The 26,031-nt window shown below is 44.7% G+C and overlaps 1 protein-coding gene across 1 annotated transcript; it reads left to right on the top strand.

Moving 5' to 3' along the window:
- The first annotated feature begins 6,115 nt into the window (after positions 1-6,115).
- On the top strand, positions 6,116-25,887 carry ccdc61 (coiled-coil domain containing 61). The gene is made up of 14 exons (XM_067974905.1): positions 6,116-6,238; positions 7,584-7,822; positions 8,381-8,463; positions 8,991-9,151; positions 10,602-10,754; positions 12,568-12,784; positions 15,048-15,130; positions 16,184-16,473; positions 17,730-17,808; positions 18,497-18,633; positions 21,141-21,219; positions 22,439-22,502; positions 22,962-23,034; positions 23,455-25,887. The coding sequence occupies exons 2-14, from the start codon at positions 7,675-7,677 to the stop codon at positions 23,547-23,549; spliced, it is 1,662 nt and encodes a 553-aa protein (XP_067831006.1). The 5' UTR covers positions 6,116-6,238; positions 7,584-7,674; the 3' UTR covers positions 23,550-25,887.
- The last annotated feature ends 144 nt before the right edge of the window (positions 25,888-26,031 follow it).

Below are 26,031 nucleotides of genomic sequence, written 5' to 3'. Positions count from 1 at the left end.
TATTACATAGAATTTACAGCACAGAAATAGGCCATTCGGCCCAACTGATCAGTGTGAGTGTTAATGCTCCACACAAGCCTCCTTCCACTCTATTGACTTCCTCAACCCTTATCAGCATATCCTTCTATTCCTTTCCCCCTCATGTGTTTATCTAGTTTCCACTTAAATGCATCCTTGCTATTCGCCTCAACTACTCCTTATGGGAGCGAGTTCCACATTCTCACCACTCTCTGGGTAAAGAAGTTTCTCCTGAATTCCTTAATGGATTTATTAGTGACTATCTTATAATTATAGCCCCTAGTTTTCCTACAAGTGGAAACATCTTCTCTATGTCTACCCTGGGCAGGGGTTGGTTGAATCTTTTTTTTAATTTAAATGTATCTGAGCGAGAACACAATAAAACAAGAACAACAGAGATAAAGTTAACTCAAAAGAGGGAAACCCTGGTAGGTCTGGACCATTATTTGAGTAAAGAGTGGAGGTCTGATTAAGAAGTTTTAATTTTGATATGGTTTATAAGCAGAAACTCTTTTCTAACAACTTTGTAGAGATTGTATTTGATGATTGTGAGTAAGGGCTGAATTAATTTCTGTTTCTGAATGGCTTTATAATTTGTATTGATTTTGTTCAGAACTTTGTACTCTAAGCATGGTGAAATTATGGAAGAAATTGCAAGGCAGATAATTTAATATCTGTCACTTTTGCTTTGCTGAGAAAATGCCTATTTTCTAATAATCTATTCATTCAGTAATTGTAGTGGGCCCCCAACCTGGATGAGACCACTTCTCTGACAAATAAAAGAGGCTGTTTTTAACTATACCTGCTTGATTCCTGTCTCTAATTGAAAGAAAGAGAGGCAGAGGCAGAGAGAGAGAGGCAGAGCAAGAGACAGAGGCAGAAAGAGTCAGAGACAGAGAGAGGGAGAGAGAGTCAGAGGCAGAGAGAGAGAGTCAGAGACACAGACAGAGAGAGAGGCAGAGGCAGAGAGCGAGAGACAGAGGAAGAGAGAGAGGCAGAGCGAGAGACAGAGGCAGAGAGAGTCAGAGACAGAGAGAGAGAGAGAGTCAGAGGCAGAGAGACAGAGGCAGAGAGAGTCAGAGACAGAGAGAGAGAGTCAAAGGCAGAGAGACAGAGGCAGAGAGAGTCAGAGACACAATCAGAGAGAGTCAGAGGCAGAGTGCGAGAGACAGAGGCAGAGAGATAGAGACAGAGGCAGAGAGACAGAGCCAGAGAGAGACACCGAGAGAGAGATAGGCACAGAGAGAGAGAAAGAGGCAGAGGGGCTGCGAGAGGGTTACAGACAGAGACATAGAGAAAGAGACAGATAGAGAGATATGAATCCTTAAAAGAAAGGCAATATAACTAATATAAAAACACAATGAAGGGAGTATCTACTGACGTTGGCCAAATGCATGACGGAAAATAGGACCTTCAGTCTCTGTGACAGCCACACCACCTCACCATTCATATATTTCTTTATGCACAGTTTTTGAGAGTCCAATTTTCCTCCATTTTCTCTCCTCTTTGTTTCCCTCCAATAGGTGAGGGGAGGGGCAAGTGTTGTACCCCGGCCTTCCCCTGTCCCTCTCTTGAGACAGCTGCTTGGAGGTGCGCAGTGATTAAAGTGTGCCGGAACATTCTAGGACATCAGTCCGGCTCTTAATCAAAAACAGCTTTGTAGAATTTGAAGCTATTTTTTGTCGAGGAACTGGAAGTGCGTTCTGAGGCCTCCCAGTCCACTTTAATCATGGATGGTGGGTGAGGGAAGCTGAATGATTCTTTCTCCAGCTTTCCCCTGTCCCTGTAGGATGGTCATCCTACCCGTTTTGAAGTTAGGAGTGGAAACTGTAGAAGTAAATGTCCAGCTTTTGACATTTAAAAGAAAGAACTTGCATTTATAGCGTGCCTTTCACGACCTCAGGATGTCCCAAGGTGTTTACAGCCAATGAAGGTGGCTTTAAGGAGATTGGTAAAAGAACCAAAGGCGATGTGATGAAAACCTTTTTTACGCAGCGAGTGGTTATGATCTGGAACGCGCTGCCTGAAAGGGTGGTGGAAACAGATTCAATCATGGCTTTCAAAAAGGAATTGGATAGATACTTGAAGGGAAAAAATCTGCAGGGCTACGGAGAAAGAGCGGGGAATGGGGCTAACTGGATTGCACTTACAAAAAGCCGGCACGGGCTCGATGGGCCGAATGGCCTCCTTCTGGGCTGTAACAATTCTATGATTCTAAATACTTTTGAAGTGTAGTCACTATGTTAATGTAGGAAATACGGCAGCCAATTTTGCGCACAGCAAGATCCCGCAAACAGCAATGTGATAATGACCGGATCATGTGTGGATATTGAGAGAGGACAGGAACATAGCAACAGGAGGAGGCCATTCAGCCCCTCAAGCCTGTTCTGCCATTCAATTAGATCATGTCTGATCTGTATCTTAACTCCATCTACCCGCCTTGGTTCCGTAACCCAACAAAGATCTATCAATCTCAGTTCTGAAATTTTCAATTGACCCCCAGCCTCAACAGCTTTTTGGGGGAGAGAGTTCCAGATTTCCACTCCCCTTTGTGTGAAGAAGTGCTTCCTGACATCACCCATGGACGGCCAAGCTCTAATTGTAAGGTTATGCCCCCTTGTTTGGGACTCCCCCCAACAGAGGAAATAGTTACTCTCTATCTACCCCTTTAATCATCTTAAACACCTTGATTACCTCACCCCTTAATCTTCTATTGGATGAGGCTTGGCCATAATGGCCTTCCATGTCTGTCTAGGCTCACGCACGAAGAATGCCCCTTTGGAAAAGTATTAGACGGCTGCCAGTGCCGTGGATCTGTACCCCAAAACAAGTCAGCGCCTTCAGGTTAGGAGGGGAGAAAAATTGATGCAAATGAAGTTCAGAAATATAGGTTTAACATTTTTTTAAAAATAATCCACCAACTCAAGATGTCACAGTTAGTGAGTTATTTGGGTCTTGTTAATTATTAATGTGCATTGTTGCTGTAAAGTACTTTTCTCTGTGAATATGATACGTATTTTTATTTCCGATCCTGTGAGCCTACCGTGTTTTGTAGATTAACAATTGACGAGCTTTAGGCAGAGAGTTTGGACAGGTGCCGAGAGGGAGGATTGCTGTCAGAGCCAGCTCGGTGGCAGCTCCTGGCTTAATCTCCTCTCCTGTTACATAGTGTCCTTGATTTAATGATAGTTGTGTGCTCCATCTTAATACCTTTTTTTAATATCTTTAAGTGCACAGAGCTTTCTGAAAGTGCCATAGGGCCACAGTTTTAATGTGCACCCTGTGCGTTCTGGGCATCCAACAAAGTGGATGGGGTGTCACAAGGTGTTTATTTTGTATTATAACAATTTATCTCTAATATATTAAAAAAATCTTCTCTCTGTGTGCGGTCCCTGTGTCAGCTTTTTCCATTATAAATTCCTAAGTCCACATTTATAATGAAACTACCTATGTAAACTTGTCACGGTGTAATTACATCCTCCTACCAGTGGTGGCGCTCCAGAAACCTCGGTTTTGTGTTTCTTAGCTCCTCAGCCTGTACTGCAGCAAAATTCCTAATCTGCCACCAGCTCTGCTTGACTGTAATGCTCTCCATGGTTGAATAGGCTGCCAGCACTCTTTCGAGGATCATGCATGGGTGAGCTACTAGAGAGCTGTCAGTGCCTGAGGAACTGCACACCAAGCAAAGATTAGCTCCTTCAGGTCTCCTCCAAAGGATTTCAAAGTCACAAGGGTTAGTTATTTTGCTCTATTAACCATAAGCACTTATTAATTTGCAATACTGTCTGTAAATATAAGATATGCAATTCAATTTTGGATCCTGTAGTTCTTTACTGTTTTGTAGATTAATAGTTGACAAGGTTTAAGCAGAAAGTTTGGGTGTATGCCCAGATGAAGGATTTCTCCTGGAGATTGAGCTCAGCACCATCTATGCTCTTGTTACACAATGTCCTTGATTTGATGATAGCTGTGTGCTCCTTTTTAATCTCATCTTTAATATCTTTAAGCTCTCGGAGCTTTTAGAAACTGCCATCTGGTTGCAAGATTTTGAACCGGCTTTGAGTCAAATGATTATTTTGTACTGTTTGATAGGGAGAGTCGCAGACTATACAGAGCCAACAAATTGGAATGGGAATTTTTTTAAAAAAAAGATTTTGCAGGGAGGAAGACCCAGCTATTTCCTGCTGCTTTGTCTGGCATTGAAGTAACCAGAAGAGGAACCAAACAGCTTCCAATCTAGAGAAATGACCAACAGCGCTGACAATAATTAGCCTCTTATTTAGCCCAAGAATCTATTTAAGAAAAAGAACTTTCATTTTATGTAGCACCGAGGATGTCCCAAAGTGCTTCACAGCCAATGAATTACTTTTGAAGTATAGTCACCATTGTTATGTAGGTAAATACAATTTGTGCACAAATTTGTCCCACAAACAGCAATGAGATAGACAACCATATAATCTGCTTTGGTGGTTGAGGGAAAAGAGCTTGCATTTATATAGCGCCTTTCATGATCTCAGGACATCCAAAAGCGCTTTAAAAATTGATTAAAAAGGACATATAAAAAGGGACTAGGTGGATAACGCTTTCAGGGAGCAAGCACAGGGCAAATGGCCTCCTCCTGTGCTGCACAATTCGATAGAATCATAGAATCATAGAAGTTTACAACATGGAAACAGGCCCTTCGGCCCAACATGTCCATGTCGCCCAGTTTATACCACTAAGCTAGTCCCAATTGCCTGCACTTGGCCCATATCCCTCTATACCCATCTTACCCATGTAACTGTCCAAATGCTTTTTAAAAGACAAAATTGTACCCGCCTCTACTACTGCCTCTGGCAGCTCGTTCCAGACACTCACCACCCTTTGAGTGAAAAAATTGCCCCTCTGGACCCTTTTGTATCTCTCCCCTCTCACCTTAAATCTATGCCCCCTCGTTATAGACTCCCCTACCTTTGGGAAAAGATTTTGACTATCTACCTTATCTATGCCCCTCATTATTTTATAGACTTCTATAAGATCCCCCCTCAACCTCCTACTCTCCAGGGAAAAAAGTCTCAGCCTATCCAACCTCTCCCTATAAGTCAAACCATCAAGTCCCGGTAGCATCCTAGTAAATCTTTTCTGCACTCTTTCTAGTTTAATAATATCCTTTCTATAATAGGGTGACCAGAACTGTACACAGTATTCCAAGTGTGGCCTTACTAATGTCTTGTACAACTTCAACAAGACATCCCAACTCCTGTATTCAATGTTCTGACCAATGAAACCAAGCATGTTGAATGCCTTCTTCACCACCCTATCCACCTGTGACTCCACTTTCAAGGAGATGAATGAAGGTGCATCCTCAGGACTTCCCAAAACACTTCACAGCCAATGAAGTACTTCTGAAGTGGAGTGCTGTTGTAAGGTATGCAAATTCAGGAGCCAATTTACGCCCAGGAAGCTCCCACAAACAGCAATGAGATAAATGACCAAATCATCCTGTTCCAGCAATGTTGGTTGATTGGAAATGATGCTATGTCTGCAGCTTAAGTTATTATCAAAGCCTGTGTGTCCCACTGCACTTTCAGTCCAACTCCTTGCCTCCATGTTCATAAGGCCATATGTGAGCTGTCAGCATTTGCTTGTTGCCATGTCTGTTGCTATGAAGAACCAACCGCCTCAACTCTGTGATTGACAGCTATCGACAGGGTCGCATGGAAATGACGTCATTACAACGGCCCTCGCAGCTCTACTAAACCACTTGCATAAAGATTAGGGGTGGAGTATTCAATAAATAACAGACTTTTAAATAAATAGTCAAAAAGGAACAGTTAACCTAATTATTAAATTCATAATAAAATAATTATACAAATTACAAATATCGTCTTATGCTTTTACAGAAAGTTAAAGATATCCGAATTATATTCTTCATTCTTCCACCCCCCCCCTTTTTAATCGTTCCCCCTTTATGGTGCGTCCCGTTGCCAACTACGCGTCAATCGAACGCGAGCCTGCTCCGTTTTTGATTGACGTTGACGATCAGCCAATAGTATTTGCACCTGGTGGGCATTGGGCGAATCACGGCCGGCAGTAGGCGGGAGCAAGCGTGTTGACAGGTTAGGTTGCGCGCGGTAACCCGGGCTTCTCGCCGCCTAGAAACGGAGCGCGGGCCCGGCGGCGGCGGCGGCGGATTGTGCAGCACAGCCGGGAGGGAGAGATAAAACGGATTAACGCTCCGGTACGAGGGCCTTGGGGAGGTGCGAGGGTTTGGGCGGCGAAGGGGAGCCGTGTTAAAGGGGGTGGTGGCGGAGGTCCGGCCCGCTTGGATCGGGCCCCGAGTGATCCACCACCGGGAATCGGGGCCTCTCGGGTTGTAGCTGCCGTGTCAGGAGTCACATTTCCCGCTCCCCCCCCCCCCCCCCCCCCCACACTCCCCTTTTCCTGAAGGTGCTGGGGTCCGGCTGCCATCACTATCTTGCCGTAGTGACCATGTGTTGAGATTGGTTGGGCCATTCGACTGTGGGGGGCATCACTTATGAGTCTACTCCTGTCCTGCCCTTTAACCCCCACAACCAGTCCAGCACGGGCCACTGGGCAGTGACTAGGAGCTGGGTCCCTGGCTAATCTTCCTGCTCTTGCCGCCCCCCCGGCCCCGGCAACCAGGTTAATGCAGAGGCCAGTTGTAGTGCCTCAACTGCCCCCTGCTTCCTCCCCCTCCAAGCTAAATTCGGTTGGCTCAGAACAGACCAGAGATCAAACCTGGGACTTTCCTCGTCTGTTGTGGGTTGGTACCACGCTGTGCAGTGTTTTTTTAAATTCATTCTCTATGGGTATCTCTAGTAAGCATAGCATTTATTGCTCATCCTTCATTGCCCTTGGGAAAGTGTTGGTGAACCGTTGCAGACTCCGTGTGAAGGTGCTCCCCCAAGTACTATTAAGTAGGGAGTTCCAGGATTTTGACTCAGAGACGATGAAGGAACGGCGGCGATATATGTCCAAGTCAGGATGGAGTGTGGTTTGGTGCTGATGGTGTTCCTGTGTGCCTCTGCCCTTGTGCTTTTTTTATTATTCGTTCATGGGATGTGGGCGTCGCTGGCGAGGCCGGCATTTATTGCCCATCCCTAAATGCCCTTGGGAAGGTGGTGGTGAGCCGCCTTCTTGAACCGCTGCAGTCCGTGTGGTGACGGTTCTCCCACAGTGCTGTTAGGAAGGGAGTTCCAGGATTTTGACCCAGCGACGATGAAGGAACGGCGATATATTTCCAAATCGGGATGGCCCTTGTGCTTGTCTGTGGTGAAAGTTACTTACCTAAAGAGTAATTCACTGGGTGTGAAGCATCTGAGGACTTGAAAGATACTATATAAACGCAAACTTTTTTTTTCCCCTTTCATCCTGGCCTGTGATAATCAGTACCACACTGGGTGGTATACTTAATGAGGGAGAGCTAGGACAGCATTTAAAGGAGGGTGTTCAGTTTGGACCCCATGCACCAAAAAAACACACTTGAACAGTATGTTGGTGACATTTAACATCCTTACGTGGTATTTTATCCCACTTCTAAGATTTTTTTTTTCTTTCAACAGCTTAAGAGATATAATTCCACGTTGCCTCTGTTGAGACTCACTGGGTCTTGTTGCCTTGCCCTGAAGTAGGATCTGCTCAACTGCCGACACCATGGAAGGAGGTTCTTCTGTACAAGCAAATTATGTTTTCCGAGGGATCGAGTATATAGTCACTATGATGGTGACTGGCGATGTGTTGGAGGTGGAAGTTGAGGACAGGCTGACTTCTGACCAGTGGAGAGGGGAATTTGAGGCTATTTGTAAGTACAAAGCTGCCCTTTCTCATGTGATCAATATAACCTCCTTCTACCTGTGTCCTGCATTTATACATTCCCAGTATTTTTAATTGTAGAACAGTTCAGAAGTATTTTTCCCAAGCTCTCTCGATAGTTTATTGACTAAATGCTCAGTCCAATGTTGCACTGAGCAAGGTTCATCTGATCTGTGCTGAGCTGCCTGATCTCAGCCAAAGCATGTAGGGGTGCTGCAAGTGTCCTCTACGCTCCTGGACTAGTGGTAAGGGTTCTTGTGTGTAATCACTGTCCAGACGTGCACTGCTGCTAGAAAGTGGATGTGGGGCTCAGCTCTCATGTCCTACATGGTCAAATACCTGCTGACACTGTCTAGGCTCACGTATAAGGACTGGCCATTTTGAGGATGTACTGGAGGAATCTGTGGAACTGTACTTTATGAATCCGCATGATTCATGACATGCTGTTGCCTAGGCAATAGCGTGGAAGGGGGTGGGAGGTTAAACCTTGTTGGGAGGGGCGATGATCTAACTGACTCTGTCCATCTTATCTCTCTGTTTGTTGCAGATATCGAGGATGTCACTCACAAAACCGGAAACTTCAAACAGTTCTCAATTTTCTGCAACATGCTGGAGTCAGCCATCACAAAGGTACAGCCTGGTTAAACTGAGCAAATGTCTATTGCTAGTGTCTATTCTGCACTGCTTTAAGCCCAAGGCCAGGCAAGACTTGAGTACTTCTTTCATATCTGAGGATCTTCTCGTCTGTGTTCGTTTTCTCTCTCTTTCCCCTCCCTCCCTCCCTGAAAATGTACAGAAGCACTATTCCTAATATTCGTGCTTTAAGTTTCCTTTCGTTGCTTTTTGTTTGCTAACCTCTATATTCTTTCCAAATTGGGGATAAAATACAGAATTGTATTTCTAGTGAAATTGTTTTTATTCTCCGAGGTTAGGAATGCTGGCACTTCCCATCTGTTATGCACTGTGTTCATTCCAAGCACTCCTTCTCAAATGCAAAATAAAACTGCTTCTCAGAAGTCTGAACAAATGTAGTGGGGAGGGGTATGGAGTCAGCACTTTTAAAGAAATAGGTCAGATCTGAACTCTCATTCCCGATGCTGTGAGGGTCAGGGTGAGAATGCAGATTGCAGCATCTTTTGATCTTGATTTTTGTTTAGAGCAGTGAATCAGTGACCCTTGACCTACTGACCTATTCCGACCTGGAGTTGCTAAGAAACCGTAAAACTGGAGTTGCAATGAGGCACGTGCCGCCACCGAAATCGGGAGCACTCAACGCCAAACGCTACCTCATCCTCATTTACTCAGTGGAGTTTGACAGGTATGTCGGGAAGAATTGAATCCCAACCTTCCTCAGAATTTATCACCCAAGTCTAGGACATTGTACGATCTTGTTTTGGCTTGAGCTTTCATCCTACATAAATCAACTGACCGGAAGAAATTCACAGCTAGTGGTTAACGTGAAAACAGTGTAACACTGCAATCTTATCCCGCTTGGAAGAAATCAAGGGCATAACACAAAACCCAATGTACGACCAACTGCTTTATTTAACTATATCCATATCATTACGATTATCGCCATTATAAGATTCAGTATCATCAATCAGCGTAAAAGTTACTGATACTTAATGTAGTCCACAGATTCTGAATTGTACAATATCAATTGGGTTTGACCCGACACTAATATAAGAGTCAGTTTTCAAGGCTACAATATATATTTGGTAGAATAGCACGAGTATTTTTTCAGGTACGTTTCTAACGTTTATCTTTAATGAAAAAAGATGAGACCTCTTTCATGTCGTAGCAGATTAGCTGGAGTTGCTTTCAGTGGTCCACTGATTCGGGTCTTGTTAAATTGCCTTTCGTTATCTTCTAGCCTGCCAGTCTTTGTCCCTCCAAAATCTTCTCTCACATGCCTTCCAAAGGGCTCTCGCAAAACTTTAGAACAACCTAATTTAGATGTAGGATGTCCGACCTTAAACTACTGTAATTGGACAGCACTTCAGGCAACTGGAGCAATCATTGTCAATGATTTGAAAAAGACCATTCAGCTAAAAAAGGACAGCGTGAGGTTACAGTTGCCAAGTGAATATAATAGCATTATTTTGAATGATTCTTTTGTTTTGTTTCAAGGATTTACTGCAATGAGTAATCAGCCACAAGACCACGGAGAATAAACCCCTTTTGTTCGTCTTTCATTGATCTAGAAATGTATTCTAGAAATTGTATCTATCAACTTAACTTTTATCTACATAAACTTTGCTGCTGGCCAGAAAATCAAGTAGAATAAATTTTTTTTTGTTGTTGAGCTACACAGATGCATCATGGAAAACTTGGCTATCGCTTTATCTACGTATTCACCTACACAATTTTAAGTATCAATCACAGGGGGTATGGTAGAGTAGTGGTTATGTTACTGCACTAGTAATCCTGAGAATGTGAGTTCAAACCCCACCATGACAGTTTGAGGAATGAACCTGGAAATAAAAAGCTGGAATCAGTAAAAGCTGTTGGATTGTTGTAAAAAGCCAACTGGTTCCTTTAGGGCAGGAAACCTGCCGTCCTTACCTGGTCTGGCCTATATGGGACTCCACAGATCATAGTTTGAACACCCCTGAGCAGAACGGAAGGTCTTGAATAGGTTCATAAGTTTTTGAGATATTCTCATAATTGTTTGTCAAAATTAAGAAGCAAAAATTGTTTTTCCACCCCCTGAAAAAAAAAATGACTGTCTCAAAATAGCAGCTGTTCTTTCTTCTCGATGTCTGCAGGATACACTACCCACTGCCACTACCCTACACAGGGAAGCCGGATCCAGTTGCTCTCCAGAAAGTAATTCGAGGACTGAAAGAGGAACTTGCCGCTGTGAGGTCAAAGCAGGGCAAGGATTACCGTGACACAGAACTCAAGCGGTTGAGAGCAGAGTGAGTCTTAGCAACTTCCTCTTTTTTTCTTCCTCTTTGTTTTCCCCCTTCCCCTTCCTGACCCCCCCCCCCCCCCCCCCCGCCCCATCCCAATTTATTTTCTTCACATCACCGCCCACCTCTCATCAGTGAGACTATAGAATTAACGCTCTCCACAGCAGGATGATGTGCTGTAGAAGCAGAGTATTGCATTGTTATGACACCACAACGCCAGGATACGACTGGGACCTGCAGTCCTTAATAGGAAGTCAGTAGGAAACATGGCACAGCTACTGTGTTAACATTTACCCTCCATATGAGCAAATAATTCTGCTGTTCCAATATCCCTTCAACACCCTTTTCCGTCATCCACCTATCCAATCTGATATTGAATGTTGACATAATTTCTGCATCAACCACTAATCCACAGCCTAACAACTCTGTGCAAAGAAGTTTCTCCTGCCCTCTTGATCTTAAATCTCTTTCATTTAATCTTGTATCTATGGCCCCTCATTCTTGACTCCTCAACTACTGGAAACAGTCTGCTTCTATCTACCCTATCCCATCCTTTCAGAATTTTAAACTTTTATCATATTGCCCTGTAATCTTTACTGCTCTAACAAAAAGGACACAATTTTTCACTGCCTTTCTTTGTATTTGTATTTCCTCATCTCGGGCAGCATCCTAGTGTGTCTACGTTGTGCGCTTTCTAAAGCTTCAGTATTCTTCCTGTAGTGTGGAGTCCAATACTGCACTCAGTACTCCAACTGAGGTCTTAAGGTTTTATAAAGACTCACCATTACCTCTTTGTTTTTATATTCTGTGCTCCTTGAGATAAAACCTAGAATTCTATTAGCTTTTTTTTTAACAGCCTTATCAACCTGAGGTGCTGCCTTTAGCGGTCTGTTAACCTGTACCCCCAAATCCCTCTGCTCTTCCATTGTGCCAAGCCTGCGTTCATTCAGAGGATAATTACTATTTTAACCAAAATGCATCACCTCGCATTGAATTCCATTATCTACTTTTTAGCCCATTCACCCATCTTATTAATATTCCTTTGCAGCTTCTTATGGTCGTCTAAAGAATTAACTATACCTATTATTTTGCTATCATTTGAAAATTTCAACACCACTCCCTCTAGGCCTATATCCAAATCTTTAATATACACGGGGAACAGAAGTGGCCTCAGAACTGAACCCTGTGGGACACCACAACCCACTTCCAACCACTCTGAAAAACTGCCCTTAACTCCTAAACTGTTTTCTCCTTTTTAACCAATTTTTAATCCAGTTTGCTATCCTCCCTTTAATTCCACAACCCTTAGTCTGTAGGAGGTGCCGTCTTTCAGATGAGACGTTAAACCGAGGCCCTGTCTGCCCCCTCAGGTGGACCAAACAAATTCCACAGCACTATTCAAAGAAGAGCAGGGGAATTCTCATGGTGTCCTGGCCAATATTTATCCCTCAACCAGCGTCACTAAAACAGATAAATTGGTCATTTATCTGTTCGTGGGATCTTGCTGTGTGCAAATTGGCCTGCCGCGTTTCCCTTTCACCACAACTTCAAAAATAATTAATTGGCTGTGAAGCACTTTGGGACATCCTGAGGTTGTGAAAGGCGCTATATAAATGCAAGTTCTTCTTGCATTCCGACATAGACCCGTTGGGCTGAATGGCCTGTTTCTGCGCTGTAAAATTCTGTGTACTTTCCAGCAGGAATGCGGAGGCTAACTGTAGCAGCGCTGCTGCATGGTCTTTAACAGCTGAGCTGTCGGGAGATAAAATGCGCTATGGCAGAGCTTTTTAATGCAGTTATTACTCTGCGTGCTCCTCAGGTTCGATAAGCTGCTGCAGGAGAAACAGGAGCTGGAGGTCATGATACTGCAGCTCCAGGAGGAGGTGAAGCTCTCCAGCTCGGCCACCATAGCCAAAGAGATGAAAATCCTGAAAAAGATCATCCAAAGCTTGGAGGAGGAACTGATGAAGGAGAAAACGAAAAACCAGAGAGCAGCAAATAAGCGGAACCAGGAATACCGGCAACTCCTGGATGAGGTGAAGCTTCAGATAACCGTGCACGGCCAGCAGCGTTACTGTTCAGTGTCTTGAAAATGAATATGGCAGTGTTTTGTTTCTGTTTGATAAATTTTTGGGAATTATGAAATATGGCAGACATCTAGAAATTGAGACGTTTTCTACTTGTGAAATTTTGCTCATTTGAACTGAAGAATCTCTGGACTGGAATCCCTTCCCCCTTTTCTCCCCCACTCTCTCTCCCCTCTCACCCCCCCACCCCACTTTGTCACCCAGAGTCATTATTAATCACTTCCTGGTCAAGTACAGCTTTGGTAAGATGTAAAGTATAGCTACCTCAACACTGTCCCAACAAGCACATTTAGGTGAGGCAAAAATACAAAGGTTTCCTTAATAATAGACTCCAAAATTTTACCACCAAAGGTGGTGGGTAAAATTTTGGAGTCTATTATTAAGGAGACAGTAGCGGAACATTTGGATAAACATAATTTAATAGGACAAAGTCAGCATGGCTTTATGAAGGGGAAGTCATGTCTGACAAATTTGCTTGAGTTCTTTGAGGACATAACGTACAGAGTGGATAAAGGGGAACCAGTGGATGTAGTGTATTTAGACTTCCAGAAGGCATTCAACAAGGTGCCACATAAAAGATTATTGCTCAAGATAAAGAATCACTGGATTGGGGGTAATATTCTGGCATGGGTGGAGGATTGGTTATCTAACTGGAAGCAGAGAGTTGGGATAAATGGTACATTCTCGGACTGGCAACCAGTAGCCAGTGGTGTTCCGCAGGGGTTGGTGCTGGGTCCCCAACTCTTTACAATCTATATTAACGATTTGGAGGAGGGGACCGAGTGTAACATATCAAAGTTTGCAGATGATACAAAGATGGGAGGGAAAGTAGAGAGTGAGGAGGACATAAAAAACCTACAAGGGGATATAGACAGGTTGGGTGAGTGGGTGGAGATTTGGCAGATGCAATACAATATTGGAAAATGTGAGGTTATGCACTTTGGCAGGAAAAATCGGAGAGCAAGTTGTTATTTCAATGGCGAGAAACTGGAAAGTACTGCAGTACAAAGGGATCTGGGGGTCCTAGTGCAAGAAAATCAAAAGGTTAGTATGCAGGTGCAGCAGGTGATCAAGAAGGCCAACGGAATGTTGGCGTTTATTGCTAGGGGGATAGAATATAAAAACAGGGAGGTATTGCTGCAGTTATATAAGGTATTAGTGAGACCGCACCTGGAATACTGCATACAGTTTTGGTGTCCATACTTAAGAAAAGACATACTTGCTCTCGAGGCAGTACAAAGAAGGTTCACTCGGTTAATCCCGGGGATGAGGGGGCGGACATATGAGGAGAGGTTGAGTAGATTGGGACTCTACTCATTGGAGTTCAGAAGAATGAGAGGCGATCTTATTGAAACATATAAGATTGTGAAGGGGCTTGATCGGGTGGATGCGGTAAGGATGTTCCCAAGGATGGGTGAAACTAGAACGAGGGGGCATAATCTTAGAATAAGGGGCTGCTCTTTCAAAACTGAGATGAGGAGAAACTTCTTCACTGAGAGGGTGGTAGGTCTGTGGAATTTGCTGCCCCAGGAAGCTGTGGAAGCTACATCATTAAATAAATTTAAAACAGAAATAGACAGTTTCCTAGAAGTAAAGGGAATTAGGGGTTACGGGGAGCAGGCAGGAAATTGGACATGATTTTAGATTTGAGGTTAGGACCAGATCAGCCATGATCTTATTGAATGGCGGAGCAGGCTCGAGGGGCCGATTGGCCTACTCCTGCTCCTATTTCTTATGTTCTTATGTTCACCCCTCTTCATCTAACACGATCAGCATATTTTAAAAATTGCCCTAGCATTCAATACCTGCTGGTGGTGCTGTGGAGCTGTGGTCACTATTGTCAGAAGTGACTTAACATGTCTGACCTATTTACAGTATTGTTTTTAATTAACCTTTCTAAATGCTCGTGACCCCCTAATTTTGCCTCTTGTAGTGAGCCTTTAACTGTGTTGCAGGGAGTGAGCCGTGTGTGACAGTGTGTTAATGGATGCTGTATTCAGGGAATAGCACACCGGGCTGAGATCAGAGATATTAATTAAAAATATCACAGCACCCAGCGATAGACGATTCTGAAAGCCCTGCGTGTGTGTCGCTAGTGCTGTGGCTTTGCTGCCCGTTCCCATTGCCATTCGACACTGGATCCTGCCTCACGAGCGTTTTGAACGTGTTTGGTTTTGCGCTTCCAGTTTTGTTTGTTTTTTTTAAATTTCAGCTCGAAGAGGTAAAGGCTTCCGAGCGGAAACTGAAAGTGCGCTTGAAGAATCTGACCATTGAGCTGGCCTTGTACAAAAGGGGGTGAGTTTGCGACAGAAACTCCTGATGCATAACATTATAAAGCACGGGGTGTTGATTTCCAGTCTGTGCTGAGTTTGCTGATCCCTGCCGAGGCAATTAACCTCCACACCCCTTGGGCAGGGAGGGGGGGAAATCATCCAATGATCCTGTGTGAATGTGTGTGGAAATCGGGTGAGGGCAAGATTGTGCTTGGCTGTAATGCCCACATGGTCATGTAGCCTGCTAACAATCACTGCCTGGGCCTGTTCGTACATGAAGAGTGGTCCCTTGGATGGAGTTCAGGTAGGCAGCTGCCACCCATGGGATTTTACCCCAGCAAGAGAGAGCACCTTCAGAAGAGGAGAAGAGAAACTTCAATTAACAGCAGAACTGCTGCAATGGGGGGGGGACTTTAGGGTCTTTCTGGATGGATGAACTAAGATGGGCTGAATGGCCTCCCCATCTGTAATTATCTTCTGATAATTTCTCAATGAACCTTCAGTAAATAGGATCACAGTCCTTAATCCTATTACCTGGTCCTAGCTCTTTAGTTTTCAGCTGTGGGCAGCCAGTGTCAACACTGCCGTCTGCAGCTGTACCTGTTTTATGTCATAAAAATCATTGTTTTGAGCTTTATTGTCGTATTATTAATAATGTGCAGCCCCCTCGATCAGATTCCTGCATATCCATTACTCTACATATAAACCATCCAAACCTGCATCTGTTCTTTCCCCCTGTCCCCAGTGATGTGGCCATTTTTATCTTGTAAGCTACAATTCACCTCCGCCTTGTATCCGTGATCACCAGTGGTGCAGTTCTGGGGATATTTTTCTTTCAGAGGGGACCGGGATGTTCCTGATCTTTACCTGGGTCCTAACTAGTCTGCTTTAGCTGTAGTGTTGTGATGTTCGCTCCTCTTTGTTTTGCTGATCCCAATACTCCCTAAGGGCAGGTGGTTCCGCTTAGCTATTAACAAATACAGAATTTAAAAACATTCTCCCCTCTCCTCTTCCCCCACCACCCCACGCTGCTCCCTAGACCGTGTCTGGCTGACGCTCTGCTATTTCCTTTCAGTCGACTCACTCCAGTGGGACCCTCGCCACAAAACCGATCGAATTTAAATCTCAGCTCTGGCCGACGTTCTCAGACCAGGGCAGACTCGGCCACCAAAGCTCGTGAGGTCAGTCAGTCTGCCTTGCAGGAGAGGGGCAAGCTGTGGTCGGGGTCCCGAGAGAGGGAAAGGTCCACGTCTAGAGAGAGAAGTGGCCGGTGGGCAACGTTTCGTGAGAGGGAACGGTCGTCTTCCAGGGAGAGCCAGCAAGGAAATCGTTGCCATGTGCCCAGACCGTCACCCTCTCCAACAGGTACAGCTTAGCTCATCCAACAAGAAAACATGACCCTGTGCAGAAGAAACTCTTGCAAATCAAGTAAAAATGTTTGATCTTTGTGCTCGTAATCATGCTTTGTGTTTCGAGGGCCTTTTTGGTTAAATGTTCTGTCAACATCCTCCATGTTCCTCTAAATTAATTTTGTGCTTATTAAGATGAAATTATTGTTAAGGTATGGAACACTTTTACAATTTTGGGCATCTAGTGTGTCTGCATCATGCACTCCCAAGGCCAGACATATACAACAGGTTAGATGCAGTGGAAATCTCCCTGAACGCTGCCACGTACTGTATCGGTGTGACATTTCCATCTCCGGCTCCAGGCAGTGCGTGGCCTCTCTGAGCAAGATCACCAGTCTTAACCCCACAATTGAGTGTGTGATTAACTGTAACAAAGCTAATGGTCCCTATAAGTCAGTCCAGCCCAGTGGAGCCCTTCTTCACTGCAATGCCATACACTTTGGGCCCGGTGCATGCAGGCTATTAGGACAGCCGTGTTATTGGAGCAGCAAAACAAGTGCTCCCTGCACACAGTCCCCCACTACAAACTATAATCTGCACACAAACAATGGTACAAAGTAAAAAAGATGTTGAAAAGGAAGCAGCAGACTGGTTGCAACAACAAATTGCATTTATATAGCGCCTTTAACATAATAAAACATCTCAAGGCGCTTCACAGGAGCGATTATCAAACAAAATTTGACACCGAGCCACATAAGGAGATATTAGGTTTTAAAGAGCATCCTAAAGGAAGAGAGAGAGGCGGAGAGGTTTAGGGAGAGAATTCCAGAGCTTAGGGCCTAGGCAGCTGAAGGCATGGCCGCCAATGGCGGGGCGAAGGAAATTACGGATGCGCAACAGGCCAGAATTGGAGGAGCGCAGAGATCTCGGAGGGTTGTGGGGCTGGAGGAAGTGACAGAGATAGGGAGGGGCGAGGCCATGGAGAGATTTGAACATGAGGATGAGAATATTAAATTCGAGGCGTTGCCGGACCGGGAGCCAATGTAGGTCAGGGAGCACGGGGGTGATTGGTGATTGGGACCTGGGAGTCAGGCCTGTTACTGGGTATCCATGACCCCTCCCAATCGCCCCACCTCGGGAGGGGAATCTTGTAATGGCCCCCCTCCCTCAGTGGTAATGTGCCTTAGGATGCTTAATGTAAGTATAGTACAGGGCTTCAGTGGCAGGGTGCAGTCAAACTGGTCTCATGCTCATAGCCTTTATTCTCCTCAGGGACCCGACAACCCCGCTTTGACCCCACTGCGTATGTGCACGAAAAGGAACGCAAACAGAAGGAGACGGACCAGAAAAAGTAAGTTATTGAAAGGGGAGACTGTTAAATAAAAGCACTGTGGTGTATTGAGTGGCGGGGTCCGAGTCTTTACATAGCAGTTTACAAATGGTTCTGGTGAGTGAGATTATCTTTTACTGCTGTGACAGCCTACTACGGTGATGTAGATATCTGTTGGTTCGTTCTTTTCTTTCTTTGTGTTTCCTACATTTAAACAGTGACTAAATTTCAAAAATACCTCATTGGCTGTAAAGCGCTTTTGGGACGTCGTGAGGTGGTGTGATGTAGGCAACGCAGCAGCCAATTTGGGTACAGCAAGGTCCCACAAATAGCAAGGCGATAATGACAAGATCATCTGTTTTAGGTGTTGGTTGATGAATAAATATTGGCCAGGACACCGGGTAGAACATCCTTGCTCCTCTTCGAAGTAGTGCCATGGCAACTTTTATATGTCCACCTGCGAGCGCAGGCGGGGCCTCGGTTTAACGTCTCATCTGGAAGACGGCACCTCCGACAGTGCAGCACTCCCTCAGTACTGGCACTGGAAGTGTCAGCTTGGATTATGAGCTCAAGTCCCTGGAGTAGGGCATGACCCACGACCTTCTGACTCCGAGGCGAGAGTGCAACCCACTGAGTCATGGCTGAGGTCTATGCCATGTTTATACGCTGACGCTGATGTTTGCCACGACCATCTCTCTCTCTTGTGCAGCTTGAAGAAGATCTACAGGAGCATGAGCTGCCTGACCAACGATGAGCGAGGAAGGCCGAAATCCCGAAACTGCTCCCGAGAAGGCAGCGCCGGGAAGATGCAAGCGGGCAGTCGAAGCCGCGCTCGGAGCTCGTCAGGTAGGGGTTGGAGGATGAGGGGTGGGTCTCGTGCTTAGACCATCACTGGGAGCCAGCCTGCAATCTGTGTACTGGGTAGAACATCAGGAGACTTTCCTGTTGACAACTTAGCCAAAGCAAACTCTACTTGGTTTTTAAATTCAGGGGGACTGAGTTGATCTGAATTTGTTAGAAGGGGGACACCAGTTATTGCAGCCCTCATGAAGGGGAGGGCTGAGAAATCTCTTTCCGCCCCCCAACTCCCATCTGACGGAGTTTCATTGTTTTTTAATATAAGGTGAACAGTCTGCCTCAAATTAATCAGTCGTACAACGAGAATAAAAACCCATTATTCAATGGAAAAGGAAGGTGAGAACTCTGTCGGGAGCACTGGAATTTGATGAAACAGATTAAATTAGAGATGCAAAAAGATGTTAAACATAACACGAAGATCCTGCCTGACTAACCTTATTGGGGTGGAGTCCCACAAAGGCCTATGCTTGGACTCTTGTCATTTCTAATATGCATAGAATCATAGAAATTTATGGCACAGAAGGAGGCCATTCGGCCCATTGTGTCTGTGCCAGCCAAGAAAGAGCCATCCAGCCTAATCCCACTTTCAAGCACTTGGTCCATAGCCTTGTAGGTTATGGCACTTCAAGTGCATATCCAAGTACTTTTTAAATGCGATGAGGGTTTCTGCCTCTCCCATCCTTTCAGGCGGTGAGTTCCACCCTACCACACTCTGGGTGAAAAAAATTCTCCTCAGCTCCCCTCTAATTCTTCTACCAATTACTTTAAATCTATGCCCCTGGTTATTGACCCCTCTGTTAAGGGAAATAGGTCCTTCCTATCCACTCTATCTAGGCTCCTCATAATTTTATACACCTCAATTAAATCTCTCCTCAGCCTCCTCTGTTCCAAAGAAAACAATCCCAGCCTATCCAATCTTTCCTCATAGCTAAAATTCTCCAGTCCTGGTAACATCCTCATAAATCTCCTCTGTACCCTCTCTAGTGCAATCACATCTCTCCTGAAATGTGGTAACCAGAACTGTACGCAGTACTCAAGCTGTGGCCTAACTAAAGCTTTATATAGTTATAGCATAACCTCCCTGCTCTAATATTCTATGCCTCAGCTAATAAAGGAAAGTATCCCGTATGCCTCTTAAGCACCTCTTATGGTCTTTATGTATTTATAAAACATCTTTGGGTTTTCCTTGATTTTACTTGCTAGTATTTTTTCATGCCCTCTCTTTGCTTTCCTAATTTACTTTTTAATTTCACCCCTGCACTTTCTATACCCCTCTAGGCTTTCTGCGGTATTGAGCTCTCGGTATCTGACGTAAGCTTCCCTTTTTTGCCTTCTCTTACCCTGTATGCTTCTTGCCATCTACAAGACTCTAGATTTGACAGTCTCACCCTATTTTTTTATGGGAACATATTTGCTCTGAACCCTCACTACCCCCTTGAATACCTCCAACTGCTCTGACACCGACTTACCTTCAAGTAGCTGTTTCCAGTCCACTTTTGCTAAATCACTTCTCAGCTTAGTAAAATTTGCCTTTCCCCAATTGAGAACTTTTAGTCCTGTTCTATCTTTGTCCTTTTCCATAACTGTGCTAAACCTAACTGAATTATGATCACTACCAGCAAAATGCTCTCCCACTGATACGCCTTCCACCTGCCTAGCTTCATTCCCTAAAACTAAATCCAGAACTGCCCCCTCTCTTGTTGGGCTTGCTTAAGTACTGGCTAAAAAAGTTCTCCTGAATGCATTTTAAGAATTCTGCACCCTCTATACTTTTTACACTGATTCTATCCCAATGCATAACTTATTCGCAAAACAATCTGATTGTCAGCTTGTTAGATTTGCTGATGACCCTAGAATAGAATCACTCTCTACCTTTCCACTGACCTCAAGAGACTGGATAAGCACTCCTGCCCATCCAAAACACTGCAAACTGCTTTTTGGACTCTAAGGGAATCAAGGGATATGGGGATCAGGCGGGAAAGTGGAGTTGAGGTTGAAGATCAGCCATGATCTTATTGAATGGCACAGCAGGCCCGAGGGGCTGTATGGCATATTCCTGCTCCTATTTCTTATGTTCTTACAGGCAGAGACTGAGGATGCAGCAAAGGATATTTGCAAAAGTCTACAAGGAAAGATTAGAGAACATTGAAGTTCCATGCTCTTCAGAGGAAACTTAAAGGGAAGGGACTTGATTGAAGTAGATGAAATATTAAGTGGTATAGATAAAGTAAATCCAGAATATTACTTCAAAATGCAAAGGAGGGACCAATAATCCTTCAGGTCTGTGTTTGGGTTGGGCAGGAGTGTTTATCCAGTCTCTTGAGGTCAGTGGAAAGGTAGCGAGTGATTGTCATCTTGGAGTCTGTGTGAAGATAGTCCTTGGGGTGCATGTGTGAATGGGGTTGTTGTCCCCTCAGGATCTGTCGGGCTAAGGGGTGAGTTCTCCCCTTGTTCATTGGGATGTTACTCATGTCATTCCATCTTCTCTTCTGCAGCGGAAAATCTCCACGGCAGATTCTCCTCAGCAAGCTCGGTCAGTGATTTTGAAGACAGTGGAGCACCTGTCAAACCCAGGTAAATATTTGACTCGAGGTGGATAGTGTTACCAGAGGGTATATTTAGTGTTTTGGTACCAGTATAGAATAGGAAAAATCACACTTGAGCAAATGCGCTTTAATGTTGTCCGATATGACGCTTGTGTGATGTACTTAATTCATCTGAAATTGTTTCCACCACCAGTGACCGACTTGTAACTTACCAGCATTTCACCTGGCGTTGTACAGTTCAAAGTACTCTCTCCAAACACGATACAAGTTTAGCAAATTATATTGCAGTGTGTTTTTTCCCATTCAGGTGGGAATAGTACACAAATTTCACACGCCAGTTACTTTCTTCAAATCCTAGTGACAACAGTGCAAGGCCAGGATGGGATCTCAGCACAGCTCGTGTTGTGGGGAACTCCCCAGCTCCTCTTCAAATAGTGGCCGTGGGATATTTTACGCCCACCCGAGAGGGCAAACGGGGCCTCGATTTAACGTCTCATCCGAAAGACGGCACCTCCGACAGTGCAGCACTCCCTCAGTATTGCAGTGGAGTGTCAGCCTAGATTTTGTGTTCAGGTCTCAGGAGTGGGACTTGAACCCACGACCGTCTGACTCAGGCGAGACTGCTACCACTAGAAGGCCGATGTGCCACACTGGTGCTCCCCATTGATTACTGTCACAAACATTTTAACAATACCCTGACCTGCGACCACAATTTGTAGTGCGATACCTGGAACCCAATGGCTCGCAGGGCCACGTAGAGTAAACATCAGCTGTTACACCCAGCTGCCAAACCCCAGCACCTCTTGCCCACCAATATGTCTGTCACTTTGAGGAAACTTAGCTGTGGAATGAATTAAAAAAGCTAGATGCCAATTACAAAAAACTTTCAAATGGGAATCGAATATATACTTGGAAAGAAAACATTTGCAGGGCAATGGGGAAAGAGCTGGGGAGTGGGACTAATTGGACAGCTCTTTCAAAGAGCCAGCACAGACACAGTGGGCCGAATGGCGGCCTCCTGTGCTGTATGATTCTGGGTGCCTTGTGGTGTTAAGTTCCAGGTTTGTATAGTTAGCTTGTTGATCCTGATTCATTTGGCAGCTCGGTGTACACTGCACTGGCCAGAAGATCCCAGATTTAATCACTGAGTCTTGTTGAGAGATGTTAAGGCTTTGCTGGTTAACTGCAGTGCAATCTGTAATTCGTTTTTAAAAAAAATGTTTTCCTTCCCTCCCTCCCAACAACAGATTTCAGAGAGGCAGAAAACCGAGAAGGCCATTGGGATCGGCCTCCTGGAATAGCCCTAACTTGGTGAGTAGATCCCCGGTCCTTGCAAAACAGGATCCCCACCAGTCACATTCCCCATGCCACTTCTCATTTAGTTCACGCTTTAGCCTCTGATCACACTGTCCTGCCACCCTCTTCTACATTTCTTCCCCAAATGGAATATGAGCATTTAACACTGATTAGAGGAATGTCAGAACTGAGCAGTGTGACAATACTTGATCTTCCAATAATAGTTTTCAGTGTCTCCGTATAGCCCCTTTTCTGAAGGTTTGTGTTTCACAGCATAGCTCTGGTGCTGGTTTATAGCGAGCGGCAGCTCCGACACTAGTGATCGTCTGCATGTCTCTTCGCTGCACTGCCTCCAGCACTCGAATGTGTGTCTTGGTGACCAGAGCTGGTCCATCTCCTTCCCTCTGCCATTCCTTCCCCATCTTTAAACTCAAAGATTAGGAAATGTCAGCCCGTTTTGTTCTGTTTTCCCAGCCTCCGAGGACGATAAAACAGAGGAAGCGTCTAGCCAGCACCCCGACTAAGAGAACCAAGGCGTCTGACAAAGGTAAGCACACGGTACAATCGCACAGTCCCTCGCACTGAACACAAGCAGCAGCATTCGGGGAGCGGCCAAATCGTAACAGAGGATGAGTCAGCCTGCCCGATCCAGGTACCTAGTGCTGGTGTTCAGCTAGTTCTAGCAGGGTGGTGCTAGAACCTCATGCAGCTGAGTGACGCAGACTTTCAGCCCCACTTTTGGCTGGGAGATACCTGTCGGAGGGAGGGGGAACAGGGAGTTGTCACTGAGTGGTGTTATGCACCCCTAGTAGCCGGCTGAAAATCTGGTCCAGAGGGTGGGTAGCTCAGGGAATCTGCAAGGAAAGAAACAAGGTTGTATTTATTTAGTGTAGCTCTGGCACCAAGTTAGATTATCTAAATGCATATTTAAGAAAATCTCTGCTCAAAGCCCTTTTTTGCTCTCCAGAAAATTATTTGGACTCGTGCGACCTTTCCGAAATCGATGCCAGACTCAACGCGTTGCAGGAGTACATGAAAAAGCTGGGCGCACGGACCGAGTGAGCCGAGTGCAGATCCTTCAGTCAGACAACATACGAGGAACACATCACCGAGGGGAGGGGGAGGGTAAGACTGTGTGTCAGCAGACCACAGACTGCCCACCGCGATCACAGAACCTGCGTGACCCCGGACAGAATCAGCAAAGCCGACGGACTAAATGGAGCTTCTTTTTCAAGATCTAGATGGCAGAACTGAGTGTCTGTTAGTTAACTGTAAATAGGAATGTAAAAAAAACAATGGGATAAGTTTCTGGACAGTGGCGAACATTGAGTGCTGTGTCACCTTAATGTGGACTATTTCTCAAACCACAGGTGCATGCACTTACTGGCCAAGATTCTGCCTGAACACCTACAAGTGGTCAGCACAGAGTATCCTGTAGCTGGAGAGGGGGACAGAGGGTGAAGAATATCTTGATAGTTGACTATTCTAGTAATTCATAACTTGGGAGATCAGGACCAGTGGCTGGTGAAAACATTCTTGGACATTTCAAACCTACCCATTGTTTCTCATATTAATAGAAGATGTGATCCTTTCCCATGTGCTGTGTCCTACGCACTATTCGATCGGTGGAAAGCACTACCTGGTTTAAAGCACGTGACTGTCCATTCAATCAAATATTGTATGGAGACAATGTCACAATGCAAAATAGAAGGCAAGATGGTAGTACAATGATTATAGACTTTGTGATCTCAATGGATTCACTTCACAAGACAATTACAGATGAAGGCCATTCGGCCCATCTAAAATCATCCATCCAGAACGATCCTAAAGTGCCTTTATTTTAGTAGTCAATTGTTTCTTAAATGTTTCCAGTTTTTACCTTCGCCACTCTAACTGGAAGTTCATTCTACGTGTTCATCATTCTGAAGAATTTCCTAATATCACTCCAAAATGTACCCTTTACCCATTTGAACCTGTGCCCTTTTGTCCCACTCTCGCAATTTAAAGTAATCCGCATTTCCATTCCTTTAACTTTCTCTTGTCTCCGTAAGATTACCTCTCGGAAGCCCCAGGGTATTCTAGTCAACTCAGACTTTTAACTCTTAAGGATCACTGCTTGTCTCTTCTCTGCACTGCCTCCAGCTCTTGATCATCTCCCTTGTCCCAGCGACCAGGGCTGGTTGCAGTATTCAAAGTGCGGTCTGACCGGTTACTGCACATTTTGACCTAATTGATCCATGTCCCATTTAAACTTACATTTTAATTATATTTTTAAATCAACTTTTGAGGTAAACATAATGAGCTGGACATTATCAATGAGCAAAACCTACAAGTGGGAGAAATTGTGTTTCCCCATAACAATCTAGTTATGAATGTTTTTTGGGTGGGACTGAAAGTGTTGGCCTGAGTTTGAGGTGTGGTGAAGAGTTTCTGGAGCCGTTGGCTGTGTGATGTTCTACTCCATGCTTGCAAGCACCATCAGAGATTCTCTAATAAAAGTGCCTAAACCCCCACAATTGGGTCCAGTACTTCAAACTTTGCTCCTGGGAAATCATTGACAAAACTGAATCCCACTTTTTAAGATTCCTCTTTTTAAAACTGTCCAGGCCCGTGTACCTCATTCATGCAAACTATCAAGTCACTGTCGGCTAACACATTGCTGTTGACACCTGCGGTGACTTTTTAATATTGCAGAATATCTGTGGGGTGCACTGTTATGAGTGCAGTTAAGCATAACGGAGGGCTATTGGTTGCATCTCTCCTACACTGACGTGACACGATACCTTTTGATATGAAATAAAATCACATACTCAACATGTACAGCAGCTCTTGGCAGCACCTGAGGTTAACATTGCAGATGGGACACTTCTGATGTGATAATTCTCTTTCAGATGCTGACTGACCTGCTGTGCAGTTCCAGCCTTTGGATCAGACTTTTGTAGCATTTGTTTTCCTTTATTAAAAACATGCATCTGATTCTCACCAAGACAACTTTAACCCATAACGAGTAACCTTTTGGATCTAACAGAGTTACTGTAAAGCTTGCAAGCAGGTGTATAAGTGAGCTGTGACTGGCCTGTCTGCCCAAGTTTATTTTATTTGTGGGTTTAGCAAACCTGTGTGGTGGAAAATGTTTCCAGGTTGGTAACCTGCTTCCACTTCACCAACTTGCTGTTTGGTAGGTTCTGCTCCTCTGCCTACCCTTCTCCTGATGGTGCAATGGGGGTTTGGCAGGCAGCTGTAGATTACTGTCATTGAGTATGCTCTGTAGGTACCCCACTAACTGCTGAAGCTTTATATTATCATCTGTAAAACTTTAAACACAATCACTTGTCATCAATAGATTTTATTTGTATTGATTTTTACAATCATCTTGTAAATAAATCTTATTACAACAAAATGAGTGCATCGGTCATTAAAGCAATCACATCACTATGCTGAAACCACAGAGGTCAGGTCCACACACTCTCTGTTCACACTGACTTCAACTACAGTCACACTCTGCACACGTGCTTTGCAAGCTTAGGGGGATGAGCAGAGACCA

Source organism: Heptranchias perlo, chromosome 41 (assembly GCF_035084215.1).
Source record: "Heptranchias perlo isolate sHepPer1 chromosome 41, sHepPer1.hap1, whole genome shotgun sequence".
NCBI lineage: Eukaryota > Metazoa > Chordata > Chondrichthyes > Hexanchiformes > Hexanchidae > Heptranchias > Heptranchias perlo.
This window is presented reverse-complemented; position numbering and strand designations above follow the sequence as displayed.

Excerpts from the sequence above, each read along its gene's own strand:
- ccdc61 (XM_067974905.1), top strand. The coding sequence starts at position 7,675 with ATGGAAGGAGGTTCTTCTGTACAAGCAAATTATGTTTTCCGAGGGATC. Across the intron at positions 10,755-12,567 it reads CTCAAGCGGTTGAGAGCAGA|GTTCGATAAGCTGCTGCAGG; the intron begins GTGAGTCTTAGC and ends CGTGCTCCTCAG. Across the intron at positions 23,035-23,454 it reads AACCAAGGCGTCTGACAAAG|AAAATTATTTGGACTCGTGC; the intron begins GTAAGCACACGG and ends TTTGCTCTCCAG.